General features: G+C 45.2%; 2 protein-coding genes across 2 annotated transcripts in view; one reads left to right on the top strand and one right to left on the bottom strand.

Moving 5' to 3' along the window:
- Positions 1–16,237, bottom strand: part of C2CD3 (C2 domain containing 3 centriole elongation regulator) — a 56,966-nt gene extending 40,729 nt beyond the window's left edge. The window contains exons 1-13 of the mRNA XM_081860896.1: positions 16,066–16,237; positions 13,810–14,079; positions 12,622–12,779; positions 12,190–12,404; positions 9,398–9,636; positions 9,102–9,231; positions 7,974–8,096; positions 7,589–7,733; positions 5,548–5,705; positions 3,850–4,068; positions 3,343–3,455; positions 1,241–1,359; positions 120–242 (exon numbers count right to left, since the gene is read on the bottom strand). Coding sequence (XP_081717022.1) covers positions 120–242; positions 1,241–1,359; positions 3,343–3,455; positions 3,850–4,068; positions 5,548–5,705; positions 7,589–7,733; positions 7,974–8,096; positions 9,102–9,231; positions 9,398–9,636; positions 12,190–12,404; positions 12,622–12,779; positions 13,810–14,079; positions 16,066–16,129 — 2,076 coding nt within the window. The 5' untranslated portion in view covers positions 16,130–16,237. The remainder of the gene's footprint in view (positions 1–119; positions 243–1,240; positions 1,360–3,342; positions 3,456–3,849; positions 4,069–5,547; positions 5,706–7,588; positions 7,734–7,973; positions 8,097–9,101; positions 9,232–9,397; positions 9,637–12,189; positions 12,405–12,621; positions 12,780–13,809; positions 14,080–16,065) is intronic.
- Positions 16,238–18,396: 2,159 nt separating this feature from the next.
- PPME1 (protein phosphatase methylesterase 1) overlaps positions 18,397–20,230 on the top strand; it is a 40,806-nt gene continuing 38,972 nt past the window's right edge. Inside the window, exon 1 of the mRNA XM_081860595.1 lies at positions 18,397–18,580. Coding sequence (XP_081716721.1) covers positions 18,480–18,580 — 101 coding nt within the window. The 5' untranslated portion in view covers positions 18,397–18,479. The remainder of the gene's footprint in view (positions 18,581–20,230) is intronic.

The raw sequence follows: 20,230 nt of genomic DNA, 5'->3' as shown, positions 1-20,230 counted from the left end.
CATTAACACCCAACGACAATACCAGTTCAGAATAGTTCCATGATGAGAGCGTATGACACCTAAGTGTTGCATTAAGACAAGCTACCTGTGTGAACGGTATAGAAGCAGGTTGTGTATACCTTTAAAGGCCCCAGCTGGGCTGGAACTCCGTCTTCTTTCACGGACAGTTCACGGCTGACCGACAGTTGCTCAGACTGAATTATGTCTCGCAGCGGGAAAACAGCTGAGCCAATCAACAGGGGCTGAAGACAGGAGAACACAATGGGGAAGGAGCGGGTAATGTGGCACATTTCACTTTTCAATATTACATAATCTATACTGTATTGTGCTCATGGTCGTAAAGCCTCTGGTAGGGTTTGGGGGCTGGGGTTCTGCCAAGGTCTTCACGGAAAAGTAATCAATAAGAAAAGATATGTACTGTACTGGCCCGTATATAAGCCGCACCCGTATATAAGCCACACATTTAAAATTGGAGAGGGTGGGGAAAGGAAAGAATACTCAAATATAAGCCTCTCCATTCCTCACTGCTCCTGGCTGCATACTTGGGGGGAGGGTGCATTTCCGGCAGCCTTTCCCTTCCTTGCTGTCTCCCTTACCGACCTTGGAGGAGAGGACGGGGGACTATGCATGAGGCGGGCGCCGCTTTGCTGCACTCCTGGTCTGTTTGCCCCGCGCTCCTGGCTGCATACCGTAAGGTTGCGAATATAAGCCGCACTTTTCACGGTCAGAATTTAGGGGGAAAGTGAGGCTTATTTTCAGGCAAATACGGCATTAAGAACATTAAAATCCTGACTTTCTGACAAAATAGTGCTCTAAGTGGGTAACGGTAAAACAAAAAAATTAAATTACGAAACAAAACTTATTTAAAATTATTATCATAAATTACACACAAGTTAAACAGGTCTAAAAAGGGTATCTATAAGCAGACAAGATTTAAAATATCCATTTAAACCCAGTTAATATGCTGAAGGCCAACTGAAAAAGAAGCATTTTGGCCCTCCTCCACCAGTGGAATGCCAAGCTATGCTTCTCAAAGGAGGGGTTGCAGTGGAGCCCGTGAAAAGTCTCCTTGTTGGCTCTTGCCGCACAGACACCCAACATTGGTGGGACAAAGAGTGAAGCCTTAGCTGCAGATCTTAATACACAGCAGTCCCATAAGCAGGGGACTGCTAAAGGTAGGTTCAAATCTGCTTCATCCAGAAAAAATAATAATGAATGAAATGAATGAAATAATGAATACCTTTCTTTGTGTGCCTTGTTTTGAGTAGACGTGAAACTCAAGGTCCGAGTTCCACCAATGGGTTATCATTGTGCCACTGAAGTGAACAGAGAACACGTGCCGCTGTTGAAACTTCACCACTGAAAAGGTAAATTGGATGCCCGATGGGATGGAAGAGGGGAGAAAAAGATGTTTAGTCAAAATTTCAAGGATATGGCAGAAGAAAGGTCTCTGGAGGCTTGGGAGGGAAGAGGCACAATGAAAGAAGAACAGAACTAACTACTTAACTACCCCACTCCTCTCTGGCAGATTATTTCGGCTTTTCGCATTTACAGGGCGATCCTATACATATATACTACAAAGGACGTCTATGAGGCTGTCTCCCAGGATTTCAGCATATAAAATCCATTTTTATTAACCCTATTAATAATTTCCCCCCCTTAACTATCTAAAGGTTCTTTCAGTCGCTTTAATTTTGTTGTTGTTTAGTCGTGTTCGACTCTCTGTGACCCCATGAGCCAGAGCATGCCTTGGAAACTTTCACTTTCTTCTCAAAGCTTCTCCTTTTTTATGTCCATGGAGTTTTGTTGGCAAAACGCTGGAGTGGGTTGCCAGTTCCTTCCCCAGGTGGATCACATTTAGTCTAAACTCTCGGCTATGACCTGTCTGTCTTGGGTGGCCCTGCGTGGCATAGCTCATAGCTTCAAGCCCCTTCGCCATGACAAGGCAGTGATCCATGAAGGTGATCCCTTTCTTTAGAGAGCCAGTGCGGTGTAGTGGTTAAGAGCGGTAGTCTTGTAATCTGGGGAACCGGGTTTGAGTCTCCGCTCCTCCACATGCAGCTGCTGGGTGACCTTGGGCTTGTCACACTTCTTTGAAGTCTCTCAGCCCCACTCACCTCACAGAGCGTTTGTTGTGGGGGAGAGGAAGGGAAAGGAGAATGTTAGCCGCTTTGAGACTCCTGAAGGGGAGTGAAAGGCGGGATATCAAATCCAAACTCCTCCTCCTCTTCTTCTTCTTCTTCTTCTTCTTCTTCTTCTTCTTCTTTACAGTGGTACCTCGGGTTACATATGCTTCAGGATACATACGCTTCAGTTTACAGACTCCGCTAGCCCAGAAATAGTGCTTCAGGTTAAATAGTGCTTCAGGATGAAAACAGAAATCATGCTCCGGCAGCGCGGCAGCAGCAGGAGGCCCCATTAGCTAAAGTGGTGCTTCAAGTTAAGAACAGTTTCAGGTTAAGAACGGACCTCCGGAACGAATTAATTACTTAACCCGAGGTACCACTGTAAAAAAGGTAAAGGTACCCCTGCCCGTACGGGCCAGTCTTGACAGACTCTAGGGTTGTGCGCTCATCTCACTCTAAAGGCCGGGAGCCAGCGCTGTCCGCAGACACTTCCAGGTCACGTGGCCAGCGTGACGAAGCTGCTCTGGCGAACTGGCACCAGAGCAGCACACGGAAACGCCGTTTACCGCTATAAAGCGGTACCTATTTATCTACTTGCACTTAAGGGTGCTTTCGAACTGCTAGGTGGGCAGGAGCTGGGACCGAACGACGGGAGCTCACCCCGCCGCAGGGATTCGAACCGCCGACCATGCGATCGGCAAGTCCTAGGCTCTGAGGTTTTACCCACAGTGCCACCCGTGTACCACTGTACTAGTAACTAAATCCTATTGACCAAACTGCGGGAGGCAGTGGAAGACAGGAGTGCCTGGTGTGCTCTGGTCCATGCGATCACGAAGAGTCGGACACGGCTAAACAACAATAACAACAAATCCTATTCCAGTTAACTAGACTGCCACTCTTCATTTTCTAGTTGTTTTATAAAGTCCTTTGCCTCTAGGTTTTTTTTTGGGGGGGGGGCGGGCTGATCAGCTTACTTTTCCTTATCATAAAGATCCAATCCCACCATCTTTCTCCACCTATAGCTGGGGCTGCCAGCCTTTTGGGGTCAATGGGGACATTTGGAATTTTAAGGAAGTGCAGGGTGCAGTGTGGCATAGGACAAAATGGATGCTACACTTAAAAGGACAGGACCAGAAAGTGGTGTTGGGCATGGCACCATGCAATCAGCTGCCCCATCCATGGGAGAAAAGGCCCCTTTCCCCCAGGCAAGGCTTACCTTCCCCCGAGATTTTACTTGACGCTACCCGAACTATTTCTGTCGTTATGGCAGCCTGCCCTGCTCCAATCTTCGAAGCTCCCACTGGAAAGTGAAACTCGACAAAGAATGTCCTGTGAATGGGAGAAACAGAAAGCGTATTGGGTGAATCAATCCACTGTTTTTAATATAATGAGCCAAAGTGGAAAGGGCATCAACACAAGCCAGAGCTCAAGCTCAGCGGCGGACAGCTTTGCATGCAGGAAATCCAGGATTCAATTTCTGGGATCCCCAGGAAATGCACGGAAACACCCTATCTGAAATCTTGGAGAGCCATTTGCCAGTTAGTGGAGGCACCATGGGACTAAATGGACCAAGGGATTTGACTTGGTATAAACAGGGATTTTACATCATCCCCAAATCTTTGCTCTTGTGATAAAATGAATGATTCTAATGATTCCTGCTGAGATTGGATCAAGTCAATGGGCTTACAGGTCTCACCCTTAAGAGAGAAGGAAGAATTATTACCTCTTTTTGGCCAACGCTGGCCTGGGCGGCTTTCCAGTTGAACGTTTTTTGCCTGGAGTGATGTTTTCAGGGGGCACCTTTAGGCTCTCCACGACTGCTCTAGCTAATCGGACCCGGCCCAGCACTGCCAGTCTGTCAAGGCTCAAGTTGACAGCTCGTGTTTCCTCTGTAGATTCCGTGGAAGCCTCATGAAGAGGAAGCGGCCCAGCAGGAGAATGGCTGAGAAGGGGGACACAAACGAGCAGGCTAAGATAACCTTCCTCATAAAAAGGAAAGAGAAAGGTGCTCCAAGGAGTTGTTCTATGACATCTCTTGCACATAAGGACCTAAGAGGAGCCTGCGCTGGATCAGACCAGTGGCCTAACTAGTCCAGGACTCTGTATTCAAAGTGGCCAAGTCACAAGAGGCATGCAAGCAGTACGTACTGTCTCCAACAGTGGAGATAGTACCTAGCCATTGCTGTGAGCAGCCACTAATAGTCTGATCCTCCATGAATTTGCATGCTCACACATTTGATACAAATGCACCAATTCTGTGTAGGGAAAAACACCTGAACTGAATTGATGTTCAGAGGAAATCAGGAGTTGTGATATCATTATTATTATTTATTAAATTTGTTAGTGATTTTTCTTGCCCAGGGCAACCCAAAGGGAGTTAAAACCAACCAAACAGCAGATAGAGAGAATTGATAAGAATAATGATCTGTTGTGACCTTGACGGAAGCATACAATAGATGAGCCTTCTTGTGTTTTGGCTCATCTTCCTCTTTTTTTCTTTTTTTCCATTTTTTTCTTTCCTTCTCCTCCTCCTCCTTTCCTTTTTCTTTCCCATAATAGCTTAAGTTCTATGCCATGCACTTAGATATTTTTTTTGTAGTTTTTTAGCTTTTTTCATTATTATTATTATTATTATTATTATGAAGGATTTTTTTTTGTAATTTTGGTTGTTTATATTTCTCTGTACAGTGGTACCTCGGGTTAAGTACTTGATTCAATCTGGAGGTCCGTTCTTAACCTGAAACTGTTCTTAACCTGAAGCACCACTTTAGCTAATGGGGCCTCCTCCTCCTGCTGCGCCGCTGGAGCACAATTTCTGTTCTCATCCTTAATCAAAGTTCTTAACCCGAGGTACTATTTCTGGGTTAGTGGAGTCTGTAACCTGAAGCGTATGTAACCCGAGGTACCACTGTATTTGTTTAAAGCAAAATAAAAGTATTTTTTTTAAAAAAAAAAAACCCAACCAAACAGGTGGACAATTCCCCACCCCAGTAGTTTTCAACCAGTGTGCCATGGCACCCTGGGGTGCCTTGAATAATGGTCAGGGGTATCATGGGCAACACTGGCCTCTGTCCCTCATTCCTTCCCTTCCTCCTTGGATGCCCTTTCTCACGTCTCTGTCTCCCAAAGGCCCACGGCCTGGTTTAAAAGCAAAGTTTTTGCCTGGTGCTTAAAGATGTCTAACAGTGGTGCCAGGGAAGCCTCCCTGGCGAAGCATTTCACAAATGGGGAGCCACTCCAGAAAAAGCCTGTTCCCGTGCTGCCGCTCTTCAGATCTCTTTTGGAGGGGGCACACAAAGTAGGCCCTCGGATGCTGATCGCAGAGTCCTTGTCGGTTCACATGGAGAGAAGCAGTCATTAAGTTATTACAGTTCTGAGCTGCTTGAGTCATGTGTAATGGAGCCCCCAGCAACTGGTTTACCTGGGTTTTGTCTCCCGAGTCCCTTTCTGACCCAAGGGGCTAGACTCTGAAGCCTTTTTTGATCTCCGACACTTGCTGTTCTGCGACTTGTTTAGTTTTCCGGAAGCAACAGCATCTTCCTCGTCACTGAGGAAGTCACTTAAGCTGCTGTCAGACTTCTAAGGAAAAAAGATTGAGAAAAGCAAAAAACATTTAACAGTCACAGAACACTCAGGAATTAACGATTCAGTTACCAAAAGGAAGTTCTCCTTATATTGAGATTAAAGATGGTAACCACTTATAAAAACCAGATGATGGAACGGAGGGAAGTCAAAAGCTCGGCAGAGCTAAAACTTTGTAAAAGGTGATATGATGTGATATTTTCAAAAATGGAAAATAAAAAAACATTTAAATAAAAAAATGTAATTACAGTATAGAATTCAAACTCAGTTGCTGAAATACATGATCTGTTTTAGTAGGCACGTTGCTGGATTAATAAAAGGAACCATAGAATTATTATTTTTTAAAAGATGGTAACCTTTTCCAAACACTGCAAGTTTTTTTAATCTCTACTCAAATTCTATTTTGTGGCCAAGCTAGACAGAGAGATATGAGGAGCATCTGGAAAGGTGTGAAATTAAAGGGGCAGAGGCAGAACCTCCGGTCTTCATCTACTCCTCCAGCAAGTCCCGGCACAAATGAGAGGTGTGGCATATCTGATGTGTTCCTACATGAATACTTTTTTTATGTGGGATGCCTCTAGCTGCCAAGGGTGCCAAGGGGATACACATGCCTCACACTAAAAGAATCTTCATGGTGAGTACGCAACATTATTTTCTCAGGAGAACACTCTGTGGACAAGCTGTGCTAATCTTCTATTGGGGGGGGCACCACATAAATCTGATTGACCTAGGAGGGGGCTAGTGTTTTAAACTTCACTTAAGTCTTTTGCACACCTCAAACAAACGTTTTTGTCTTTCTGCAGCTCTCGTTTTTTGGACGATGCCCAGTTCAAGAGAGGTAAGACGGAATGAAAGGAGAGGCATAGAGGAAGAACATAAGCCAGCCTTCCCCAATCTGTTGCCCCCCCACCCCCCAAATGTTTAGACTATACAGTATTTTTCGCTCCATAGGGCTCACTGGACCATAGGGCGCACCTAGTTTTTAGGGGGGGGAATAAAGAAAAAAATATATATATTCCCCCCCCCCAGGTCCAGGAGTGGCAGCAAGATTGCGCGCAACCTCGCCGCCGCTCTTGGAGCTTGCAGGATTGGGGGCGGGGAAGCCCGAGCTTCCCCTGATCCCAGCCCCCAGAACAGGCAGCTATCCGCAAGCCTTCCAAGCGCAGCGGGAACTCCTGCCGCACTCAGAAGGCTTGCGGATAGCTGCCTGAAGCCCGGCGAGCGCAGCAGGAGTTGGCACAGCGCTTGCCGGGCTTCAGGCTGCAGGCTGCTGTCCGCAAGCCTTCGGAGTGCTCCGAAAGCTTGTGGATAGCTGCCTGAAGCCTGGAGAGCGAGAGGGGTCGCTGTGCAACGACCCCCTCGCTCTCCAGGCTTCAGCGAAAGCCTGCATTCGCTCCATAGGACGCACACACATTGCCCCTTCATTTTTGAAGGGGAAAAAGTGTGTCCTATAGAGCGAAAATACGGTAACTTCCAATGCCTACGGCTGCTGGGAGTTGTAGTCTAAAAGACCTGGTGGGCGCCAGGTTACTGTGCTGACATAAGCAAAGCAGACTTTGATTTGCAGAATTGTTGCCTGGTTCATTCTAGTCCAGTACTCTGACTGACAGCAGCCTTCCAGTATCTCAGGCAGAAAAGTATTTCACAGCCCCTCTTGAGACTCTTTTAACTAGAGATGACAGAGGTAGAATCTGGAACCTTGCGCAGGCAAAGCATGGGTTCTACCACTGATCAAGGCCCCTTCTTCAAACACAGGATAAGAGACTATGTACAAATAATGTTTTCTAGCCAGTAAGCTGACTGTGGTAAGACTGGCTTGGTTCATGGAAAGCTTAGTCACAATAACATGCCCAAACCACCTACACGCCTCTGGCGCTTACTCGAGCCGTGTAGAACAAGTTTTCCAGCAGGCTCTGGTCATAGTGGGGGTCGTTCAGCTCACTGTCGTACACCTCACTCCCGGGAGAGATACATTCCAGGGGAGAGCCTGTACCATCCAAAAGGCGCAGAGGGGAAGAACCAGAACTGTGGGGAAAGAAAGAAGATAAATATGCACATCATCTAGCTGCATACACAGACATGCGCATGCACACAGTAACGTTGAATTCAGCACTGTCCTAGCTTTTTGGTTTTTATCCAGCACCGCTCTGCTAGGTGATGTACAGAACACAAATGAGACGGAGTCTCTAGCTGTGTTAGACGGAATCTATTGTATTTCTGATGACCCTTGTTGCTGGAGGTCTCCCCACACATTTCACATCTTACCTGCCCAGCAAGAGCTGGATTGCTCTGTTTTCAGCATGTAAATCAAATTCTGAGCCATCAGGCAGTGGCTGAAGCGGCTCTTCAACGGCAGATATGAGGCCAGGGTGCAGGTTTTTAAGATTCCTGGATAAGAAAATATGCCAATAAAGGTGAACTAGGCACTTCTCGGGCATGGTATGCTCTGGATGCTTTGGACTACAACTCCCATCAGCCCCGGAAGTCACAGTGAATGGCCAGGAATGATGGAAGTTGTAGTCCAATTTTAGCCGCAGGGCAGCAGGTTGGGTAAGGCTGAACGGGGGGGGGGGGGGGTGTTGTTATGATATTAAGCAAGGATAAATTACCAAAACCAATGAGGTTTGCTTGGTGCCAACATCAGCATCATTTATTCACCAGGCATTTTAACAAATTTTATTGCTATAGGCTGCAGACCCATATACATTTAACTTGTAATAAATCCCATTGGACTTCAGACATATATAGGATTGTAGTGTTTTGCTATGTTTCGTTCCTGCAGCAAAAAACCCCTTAAAACAATCTGAGCCCCTCTCTAGTTCAACAGGCTTCCATTTTCACTCATTTGAGTAAGAATTCAGAAAATAGGGTACCGAATGAGTAAAGGTGGTTACAGACTGTTGGACCAATCCACTGATTCCCTCAATTTAGTATACACACACATACAAAGTTAGATCATATATCTTTGAAATGAGATGTAAATGTACACACTTCATGGTTTTTTCTGATATAGAGTTGGCAACTTGCATATTCCTAATTCAGCAGATGTCAGAGATAGAACCGTAACTATTTTGTCTGTACAAAACAAATTCCTTCCAGTAGCACCTTAAAGACCAACTAAGTCAGTTCTTGGTATGAGCTTTCGTGTGCATGCACACTTCTTCAGATACACTACACTTCCAGGTGCTACTGGAAGGAATTTGTTTTGTTTTGACTATGGCAGACCAACACGGCTACCTATCTGTATTTTGTCTGTGTCTATAGAATTGTTGGCCCCAAGCTACTCTGAAAAAGTGATTTGATACTTACTGCTTTTATTAAGTATCCTGAACGCCATTATATGACACAAACATTATATGACACAAACATTCCCACATACTCTCCCCAACTCACTTTTCAACTAGTTTGGAGACATCCTGCTTCATGGGCTGAAGTTCATAAAGCTGTATATCGGGATCTGGATTTGATGTCATTGCAGACACTACCATAGCGTTTCGGAGTCTATTGCCTCTATCCAAAAGGGCTGGGGAAAAGAGGACAGGAGTGAACACTGAATTTAAAATAACAACTGTACATACTGGCTTGTGGGCGAGCCATTCCTTGACCACTCCTATAGGAGAAAGTGCAACGTGACAGAACTTTTTAAAACGATAACATCGTAGATGAAACCCAACTGTTTATATACATACCTGAAAGGAGATCTTTTGTGGGTGGGTTGTTGCAAGACAGAACGTGGGCAGGTTTGGCACTTTCCTTAGCCAATCTCACTTGAGCCTCAAGATCAGAGCCACCGGAAAACAACCCTTGTTGTTTGGGATCATTTGCATTGACGGAATCATTGTGCCTTTGGAGGTGGTGGTGCTGAGGTCGAAAAAACCCTTCTTTTAGGTTCTCGGAGTTCTCCTGAAAGTACAAGTGATCCTTGCCCCTGTTCCAAAACACAAGCACCATCACAAAGTTTAACTCAATGATGGTTTTCCAAAATGCCCCATATGCTGTTCTGGGCATGCATATAAAGTATCAGTATAACTGACAGGGAGAGCTGAATAATGGGGACAGAAAACACACCCTTGCCTTCAGAGCACTGCAGAGTGAAGGGCTAGGGGACATTCAGGCCTGCAGAGTTACTTGGGCACTGAGACATTTGGCAATATGTTCTCTTGAGTTCCATTGAGGAGTTCAGTCATCTCCTGCATCACCTGACAGAGGTCATCATCACTGGGGGACACAGAGACAGGACTCATGAGCCGTTTTGCAACCCAGGATGTTCAAGTCATGGCTTCACGTGAACTGGGAAGAGACTGGCACGCCCACCCACCCTGAAATGCTTATGGGTAATGACAGCAATCCACTTTGATATGCGTAACAGACACCTATGCAGCTTCTGATCTGCTTAAACAGGGGTCAGAAAACTTTTTCAGCAGGGGGCCGGCCCACTGTCCCTTAGACCTTGTTGGGGGCCAGACTATATTTTGGGGGGAGGGGGCGGGGGGAGAGAACAATGAATTCCTATGTCCCACAAATAACCCAGAGATGCATTTTAATTAAAAGCACACATTCTAGTCATGTGAAAACATGCTGATTCCCAGACCATCCACGGGCCGAATTTAGAAGGATCTGGCCCCCGGGCCTTAGTTTGCCTACCCATGTGCTAAAATAAGCTTTCCCGAGGAATACTGAGCTCCCTGGGTGCTTAATGGAAGCCAGAGTTCAGCCCATTAGCATTTTTAAAAAAGGACTTTAAGCATGCATAAGGCTTACTAGCAGCCGATAGTCCTGTCCAACATGAGAATGCAGAACACAATCGTGTTGGTTCCTTGCCAGCACTGAAAACCTAGCACATGCTTCTCCCATGCTGTTCTTCAAGGGAGGTGTGCAATCTTGAGTGGAGAGTGCTTTTCCCGGACCAGTGGGTTGCCAGCTTCCCATCAATATGAGATTATGGGACAAGGAACCCACTGAAGACAATATGGTCTCTCTTTCCATCTAAGATGAGCTCCACTTACAAATTAAACCAAAACAAAGTGGCCAGCACCCTTTTCTGGGTCTCTTGAGGGCCTGCCCTTTCTAGGTTCAGAGGCAATGGAATCCACGAGAGCCAAAGATGCCCTGGAAGCAGCTCTCCAACCCACCTGATGTGGTACCACACCCAGAACAGCCAGAGGACCTTGGATAATTATTATTATTATTATTATTTAATATTTATACCCTGGCCATCTGGCTGAGTTTCCCCAGCCACTCTGGGCGGCTTCCAACAAAACACTAAAATACAATAACCTATTAAACATTAAAAGCTTCCCTAAACAGGGCTGCCTTCAGATGTCTTCTATAAGTTTGGTAGTTATTTTTCTCTTTGACACCTGGTGGTAGGGCGTTCCACAGGGCGGGTGCCACTACCGAGAAGGCCCTCTGCCTGGTTCCTTGTAACTTGGCTTCTCGCAGTGAGGGAACCACCATAAGGCCCTTGGCGCTGGACCTCAGTGTCCGGGCAGAACTATAGAGGTGGAGACGCTCCTTCAGGTATACTGGACCGAGGCCGTTTAGGGCTTTAAAGATCAGCACCAACACTTTGAATTGTGCTGGGAAACATACTCAGATGCCTCCTTTCCCCTTGAATACGTGCCATGAGGAAGTGAATGCAGCTGTTTAGGGAAGTTTTTAATGACTGATGTTTTAATGTATTTTTAATCTTTTGTTGGAAGCTGCCCAGAGTGGCTGGGGTAGAAATAATAAATTATTATTATTATTTATTACAGGAAAAATGGCAGTTGATACGACCCCATGAAGCCTTCTAGATGTTGCTGAACTCCAATTCTCATCATCCCCAATACAGTGGTGCCTCGCAAGACGAAAAGAATCTGTTCCGCGAGTCTCTTCGTCTTGCGGTTTTTTCGTCTTGCGAAGCAAGCCCATTAGCAGCTTAGCGGATTAGCGCTATTAGCGGCTTAGCGGATCAGCTGTTAAGCGGCTTAGCGGATCAGCTGTTAAGCGGCTTAGCGGATCAGCTGATAAGCGGCTTAGAAAAACGGGGGGGGGGGGGGAGGAAAAATAACCTGCAGGAACTCTCAAGACATTTTCGAAGCAAGCCCATAGGAAATTCGTTTTGCGAAGCACCTCCAAAACGGAAAACCCTTTCGTCTAGCGGGTTTTCCGTCTTGCGAGGCATTCGTCTTGCGGGGCACCACTGTATTTGGCTGTGCCGGTGGGTTGATGGGAGTTTTGAGGGTCCCACCTCTGGGGGGCCACATGTTGTTCCCCATTCCTGCCATCACTTAGTTAATTTCTCCCTTACCCTTCCTCCCAAGGGAGCCCAGGGCGGCAAACAACAGGTGATAAAATGACAAAGGCCTATTAAAGGGCTTCACAACGGGAACAAAAGCCTCCACCCTGACCAATGTGCAGCTCAAAATGTATTTATCTGTCTCTTCATCTTAAAACATTCATTGAGATCAAAATGGAAAACCAAAAAAGAGAAAAACACCTTGGTGTGGTGGCCCTACTACTGCTAGCGGACTCTCTTCCAACGATATTCGTGCTAGCTGGCCTGTGAGGCTGCGAGGGTGCAAGGAATGGGTTAGAGTCAACCGCTTCTTTGGTTCCCCGGACTGACAAACCAGCACTGAAGCTGACATCTGTGTTTGGGACGGAGCTGTTGCTGTCGTAGGTTTCAGACAGCGGTTCCAGAACAAGCGATACCTGAAAGACAATGTTTGAAAAGGCTCAACAGTATTAGTTAGCATTTGGAAAACAAATTTTTTAATCGCTTCACACCTTATTATTATTATTATTTATTAAATTTGTTAGTAGCTTTATCTTGTGTTTTCCATGCCCACCTCACCATGTGCTGAACTTGGAGCACATGGCTAACATGGGGTGGGGATGACCATTAAATAGGGAAAGGTTTGAGAGTTACCTGTAGCTCTCCCATCTTCTCAGATGTCGGTGAGACAATGGTGAAAAATCCGCTGATTGGGTGACTTGGAGAGAGCTGTGCCAGCCCATTGATTTGCACCCGGCCAATTGGAAGGTGATTTGGTTTCGCCATTACTTCCAGGACAAGAGCACCCATATCTGTAGGAGGCAAAACAAACAAAAATAAACAAGCTCAATAAACAAAACGTGAAGAAACAGCACAATGTGTGCTTTTACTTCAAGATGCAGAAACAAGTGGCTGAGCTATTCAAGCTACCCTATACAGTGGTACCTCTGGTTAATTACTTAATTTGTTCCGGAGGTCCGTTCTTAATCTGAAACTGTTCTTAACCTGAAGCACCACTTTAGCTAATGGGGCTTCCTGCTGCCGCTGCGCCGCCAGAGCAAGATTCCTGTTCTCATCCTGAAGCAAAGTTCTTAACCTGAGGTATTATTTCTGGGTTAGCGGAGTCTGTAACCTGAAGCGTATGTAACCTGAAGCGTATGTAACCTGAGGTACCACTGTATATGAAAACCAGTTCCTCACCTCCATCTCTTAGCCATGGCTGGATACTTACCATGATGGAAATAAGAAACTGGTATGGAGGTGGCCCAGGCTGGGGCCTGGAACAAGGGGTGATGGAAAGACCTGAATTGGGGAGAAAGTGAAAGGGGCAATGGGAAGGGGTCTCCCTCCCACCAAAAATAATAAATAAAATCCTTCTAAAGCAGGCATCAAACTGAGGGGCCATCAGCTAGCAACTTTTATAAGGCTCTGAAAAAGCAGAAGTTGCCCACCAATTATGAGAATGAACCTTATCTGCCAGCAATGCAGAATAATTTCATTGTTTGTTACATCTCATTCTAAGCTGACTCACTGGGACATGATTTGAAGGGGCAAAACACATTCACTGCCTTCCATTTGTTATTATTATTATTGTTAATAATAATAATAATAATAATAATAATAAATTATATTTATACCCCGCCCTCCCCAGCCAGAGTCAGGCTCAGGGCAGCTTACACCAATAAAACCACAGTAAAAACATAAGGGGGGCAATTTAAAATACAGATTAAAATGCAATTTAAAATGCAGCCTCATTTTAAAAGTAGCCATTTTGTGCTTTAGCAGCTTGTCCAACCCTAAACTAACAAACCACATGCTCAGGCTTCAAAGAAGTAGCTGTACCTGTCAGATAGGAGACAAACTGTTTTGGTCCACACCGAACTGGGTAGCGGGTCGTAGTTTTGAGGGTTTTTTGCTCGGCCTGCGAGGTATCCCGGGGAACAAAGGCTGTCCCGTCCGATGTTTCTCCCCACCACCTCACCCGGATAAGGAAGGAAGCAGGTGGCTTGGCAACCATCCATAAGATTTGGCTAATGGTCAGCTTCAGAAAGCAGCGCAGTTGTCCTTCTACAAGCGGAGGCAAACTTGTAGAGGGGGAGATATCACTGACGTCTGTGGAGAAGAGGTAGAGCATAGCATTACTCTTTATCCAACCCAGGCCAGTTAGTTTATTTCTTTTTAAAAATTAACTTTGTTTATCATCTTGCAATTATTACATAGTAACCCAATGACATCCAAATACACAACAAAACATCGGCTTCTCTTCTCCCCCCCCCCCCGGTCCATTGTTTTAACTTCTCCCCCCTCCTTACGTTTTCTATTTTCCCTCCTATTCCTTCTATTTCAATTTTTTTGAACGGAGCTGTGCAATTTAGGTAGTTCTGTCCCTAGAATAATTCCCAAATTCTATCAGTGCTAAATTGTATTTTGACGGTTGCTTTTCTTTCTTTGTTTTTAGCTGTTCTTGCTGTTGTCTGCAAGGCACCTCGAGTCCCTTACCAGGCGGCATATAAATATAAATGTAGTTGTAGTAGTAATAGTAGTAGTGATAATACTAATACTACTACTACTAATAATAAATTTAAGGTATATGGTGAGCCCAGTAATAATAATACTAATACTACTAATAATAAATTTAAGGTATGTGGTGAGCCCGGTAATCATAATATTAATAAATTTAAGGCATGTGGTGAGCCTGGTAATAATAGAAATAATAATATTAATAAATTTAAGGCATGTGATGAGCCTGGTAATAATAGAAATAATAATATTAATAAATTTAAGGCATGTGGTGAGCCTGGTAATAATAGAAATAATAATATTAATAAATTTAAGGCATGTGGTGAGCCTGGTAATAATAGAATAATATTAATAAATTTAAGGTATGTGATGAGCCTGGTAATAATAGAAATAATATTAATAAATTTACAGCATGTGGTGAGCCTGGTTATAATAGTAATAATAATAATATTAATAAATTTAAGGTATGTGGTGAGCCTGGTAATAATAGAAATAATAATATTAATAAATTTAAGGTATGTGGTGAGCCCGGTAATAATAATAATAATAATAATAATAATAATAATAATAATAATAAATTTAAGGTATGTGGTGAGCCTGGTAATAATAGAAATAATAATATTAATAAATTTAAGGCATGTGGAGAGCCCGGTAATAAAAAAAATAATAAATTTAAGGTATGTGGTGAGCCCGGTAATAATAATAATAATAATAATAATAATAATAAATTTAAGGCATGTGGTGAGCCCGGTAATAATAATAATAATAATAATAATAATAATAATAATAAATTTAAGGCATGTGGAGAGCCCGGTAATAATAATAATAATAAATTTAAGGCAGGTGGAGAGCCCGGTAATAATAATAATAATAAATTTAAGTATGTGGTGAGCCCGGTAATAATAATAATAATAATAATAATAATAATAATAATAATAAATTTAAGGTATGTGCTTAGCCCGGTAATAATAATAATAATAAATTTAAGGCATGTGGTGAGCCCGGTAATAATAATAATAATAATAATAATAATAATAAATTTAAGGCATGTGGTGAGCCCGGTAATAATAATAATAATAATAATAATAATAATAAATTTAAGGCATGTGGAGAGCCCGGTAATAATAATAATAATAAATTTAAGGCAGGTGGAGAGCCCGGTAATAATAATAATAATAAATTTAAGTATGTGGTGAGCCCGGTAATAATAATAATAATAATAATAATAATAATAATAATAATAATAATAAATTTAAGGTATGTGCTTAGCCCGGTAATAATAATAATAATAAATTTAAGGCATGTGGTGAGCCCGGTAATGATAATAATAATAATAATAATAATAATAATAATAATGATAAAAATAAAAAAATAAAATTAAGGCAAGTGGTGAGCCCGGTAATGATGACGATAATAATAATATTAATAAATTTCAGGTATGCGGTGAGCCCGGGGGGGCGGGGTTGTCGCTTCCTTCCCTGCCCGCCTCACCCGCCGATCCGGGGTGGGTCGCTAATGACACCCCGCCGCGCCCCGTTCCTTTTACGGGTTCCCCGCCCGCCCGAGACCCCTCCTCACCTTTCTTCTTGCGGCCGGACCCCGGCCGGGCCGGACCAGCCGCCTTGGCCTTCCTCTGCTTCATCCTCCCGACTAGGCCGCCCGAGCCCGCTTCCCGCTGCTTAGCAACGGCCGCCGCCGCCGCCGCCGCCGCGCGGCCTTCTGGGAAACCGGCGCCAACGGCGGGAGGAAAGCCCGGCGGGCACTTCGCCGCCTCCGGTGCGACCTCCGACCTCCAGAGGGCGCTGCGGGGCTGCAGGCGCAGCCACTGAAAGGCGTCTTCGCGGGGACCTTCGCTAGCACCGTAGAGATAAGATTGTAGAGGAGCATTCCAGTTGAGGTGCCGCGGCTCTGCTTCTCCCAAATCAGGTATGGAGAGCAAGGGCGGGTGAAATTGCTGGAGTATTCAGGTTTAGCAAATTTCATCGAATTTAGTAATTATGATTATGATTGTTAGAATTAAAAACAATTTTAGATTTTAAAATAATATTAATAGTTTCTTTAGTTTATTTTATTGTTTATTTAACATAATTTGTTAGAAAATATAAACAAAATATTACAAATACATACCTATATATATTTCAAATAAGCACATATATATGAAAAAAGGAACAAAAGAGAGAAAAAACGAAAAGAAAAAGAAGAAAAAATAAAGAGGAAAGAAGAAAAATTGGGAGAATCTCTTCCTAGTTAATTCTACAAATATCGCAATATGAAAATAATCATAAAATTTCATTGATTGACTTCAATCGCTTACACTGCACTTCCTATATACATTTTAAACAAGATTGTATCTTTTATTCTGTATTTTCCCCAAACAATCTCACACAAATATTCTAATCAATAAGTTTTCTAAATTTCTCATAAATCTATTCTAAACACATACCTTACATTTAATCCTTGTCTACATAAATAATCATTAATTTTAATAGTGATATTAATATCAACATTATTATTATTAACAATAATAAATTATTGTTGTTATAGAATAAGAGATCAGGAAGAGTGGAGTATTTAAAGGAGAGTGGGAAATGTTTGCAGGTTGAAATGTTAGCAGGGATGGAGCGGATTAAAGTATATGAAGGTACGATTGAGGAGGGAGGGCAATAAAACTTACGGAGCAATTAGAATATGCAGTCACAATGGGAGCCGTGAAAGGGGGGCAAAGGAAGGAGAGATTATGACTGCATGAGTGAATTGAATGGAATAGGACCATTTGTAATGGAAAAAGTATAAATATATTTCAGCTTTTAATCATGGAAAACTAAAGAGCGACTCAAGGGCATCCTGATCAAATTTGCAGATGACACCAAACTGGGAGGGGTGGCTAACACCCCAGAGGACAGGATCACACTTCAAAATGACCTTGACAGATTAGAGAACTGGGCCAAATCAAACAAGATGAATTTTAACAGGGAGAAATGTAAAGTATTGCACTTGGGCAAAAAAAATGAGAGGCACAAATACAAGATGGGTGACACCTGGCTTGAGAGCAGTACATGTGAAAAGGATCTAGGAGTCTTGGTTGACCACAAACTTGACATGAGCCAACAGTGTGACGCGGCAGCTAAAAAAGCCACTGCAATTCTGGGCTGCATCAATAGGAGTATAGCATCTAGATCAAGGGAAGTAATAGTGCCACTGTATTCTGCTCTGGTCAGACCTCACCTGGAGTACTGGGTCCAGTTCTGGGCACCACAGTTCAAGAAGGACACTGACAAACTGGAACGTGTCCAGAGGAGGGCAACCAAAATGGTCAAAGGCCTGGAAATGATGCCTTATGAGGAACGGCTAAGGGAGCTGGGCATGTTTAGCCTGGAGAAGAGGAGGTTAAGGGGTGATATGATAGCCATGTTCCAATATATAAAAGGATGTCACATAGAGGAGGGAGAAAGGTTGTTTTCTGCTGCTCCAGAGAAGCGGACACGGAGCAATGGATCCAAACTACAAGAAAGAAGATTCCACCTAAACATTAGGAAGAACTTCCTGACAGTAAGAGCTGTTCGACAGTGGAATTTGCTGCCAAGGAGTGTGGTGGAGTCTCCTTCTTTGGAGGTCTTTAAGCAGAGGCTTGACAACCATATGTCAGGAGTGCTCTGATGGTGTTTCCTGCTTGGCAGGGGGTTGGACTCGATGGCCCTTGTGGTCTCTTCCAACTCTAGGATTCTATGATTCTACACTTTACTATCTCTACGGCGCCGCCCCGCCTGGCTCGCCCCCCTACAACGGAACCGCGCCTCCCAGGGTGCACCGCGGCCACTCCCGTTTGGAATCTTCAGAAACTCCATTTCCCAGCAGGCCTTGGGGCGCGGGAGGCGTCCTTCCGGCGCGCAGAGGCTGCTGGGAGCGGCTGGCCGGCGGCTCCTTCTGGCAGGGCGGGGGCCGGATCCTGCCCCTTCGCCGCCGCCGCCTCGCCTCTCCCCGCCGCCCTCGCCATGTCCGCCTTGGAGAAGCAGCTGCAGCTGGGCCGCCTGCCCCCTCGCCCGCCGGGACCCGCCGGGGGAAGCGGCCAGGCCCTGCCCAAGATGCGCATGGGGTACGCGAGGGGCAGAGAGTGGGGGGGGGGGGTCGGGTGACGTCACGCGGCGGGAGATGACGTCACGCGGCGGGGGGACCGGGGAGGTGGCGTGACGTCATGCGGCTGGGGTGGGGAAGGGGGCGCCGAGTGGAGGAGGGGGCGTGGCTTTGGGGAGGATGAATGGGGCGGGGCGGGGTTTGCCCAGGGTTTATGTGGGTGGGGTGGGTGGGATTTTCCACAGCACGCGTGGGTGGGGGAGTCTTGGGGGGGGGTGATTGTCTGCAAAATGAAGGGGGGCTTGAAGGAGGGAGGGGGTGATCTCTGCTTTCAATGGAAGCCTGGTGTGTGTGTGTGTGTCCTATCTATACATACGCTGTCTATATTCTCATATATATGTATTTTTATATATCTGTATGTGAGTATGTATATAAATATACAGTGGTACCTTCAGTGGCGTAGCGTGGGGGGTGCAGGGGGGGGCCGGCCACACCGGGCGCGACATCTGGGCGTTAGGGTTAGGGGGCGCAAATTACTTGCCTTGCCCCGGGTGCTGACAACCCACGCTACGCCACTGGGTACCTTGGATTACATACGCTTCAGGTTACAGACACTTCAGGTTACAGACTCTGCTAACCCAGAAATAGTACCTCGGGTTAAGAACTTTGCTTCCGGCGGAAGCTGTATGCCGGCTCCCTCGGCCAATAAAGCGAGATGAGCGCCACAACCCCAGAGTCGGCCATGACTGGACCTAATGGTCCCTTTTCCTTTACATATATTCAATGTGGATATGCATGTATATATATATTTGTGTATCATGGGGGTTTGACATAAAGGCACACTCCTCCATTGTCTCCTGAAACAGACAGATCCCAACAGCAAATAGGAGTTATGTGATGTGTAATATGGGGGGGTTATATTAATGTGGGGCCCAGTTCCAAAGGTCAGGGCGGAAGTGTGTAAAAGTGCCTGCTTTAAAAGGGTGGATAACAACAGCTGTGGTGCTCATAATGGTGTTTTCTGAAATGCATTGTGTACAAAACAGCCCTGCAGGGTAGGCCACCCTAGTTCCCCACTCCCGCCCCAGTTGGCTGAGAGCGTGCGAGAAATAACCCTCACCCGCTCTCCAAGGTTGGTTCATGAGCAGGACTGAATTTCTGCATGCACACAGGTGCTCTGGAGGCAGTAGTTAGCCCCGTAAAAAGCACTGCTCCTCGGTTGCAGACATGGACAGAGGCCACCTGGGGAATCCCAGGTTGACTGCTGCTTCTGGCCTTATGCCATAGGGCGTTGCAATTTCTTCACCCTTACCCAAAGGGTTTAAGGGGTCCTTTTTTTTGCCCAGTGAGAAAGGATAGAGAAGGGCATTCTCCTGGAAATTGAAGGCTGTCGTTTGTGATGTGAAAGCTTAATGCGCTCCTCTCTTCATTGTAAAGGGTAAAGGGACCCCTGACCATTAGGGCCAGTTGCGGACGACTCTGGGGTTGCGGTGCTCACCTCGCTTTATCGGCCGAGGGTGCCGGCGTACAGCTTCCGGGTCATGTGGCCAGCATGACTAAGCCGCTTCTGGCGAACCAGAGCAGTGCACAGAAATGCCGTTTACCTTCCCGCCAGAGCGGTACCTATTTATCTACTTGCACTTTGACGTGCTTTCGAACTGCTAGGTGGGCA

Source organism: Podarcis erhardii (genome assembly GCF_964252035.2).
Source record: "Podarcis erhardii genome assembly, chromosome: 4".
NCBI classification, from domain to species: domain Eukaryota; kingdom Metazoa; phylum Chordata; class Lepidosauria; order Squamata; family Lacertidae; genus Podarcis; species Podarcis erhardii.
The sequence above is the reverse complement of the archived record's forward strand: the minus strand, read 5'-3'. Positions and strand labels throughout refer to the sequence as shown.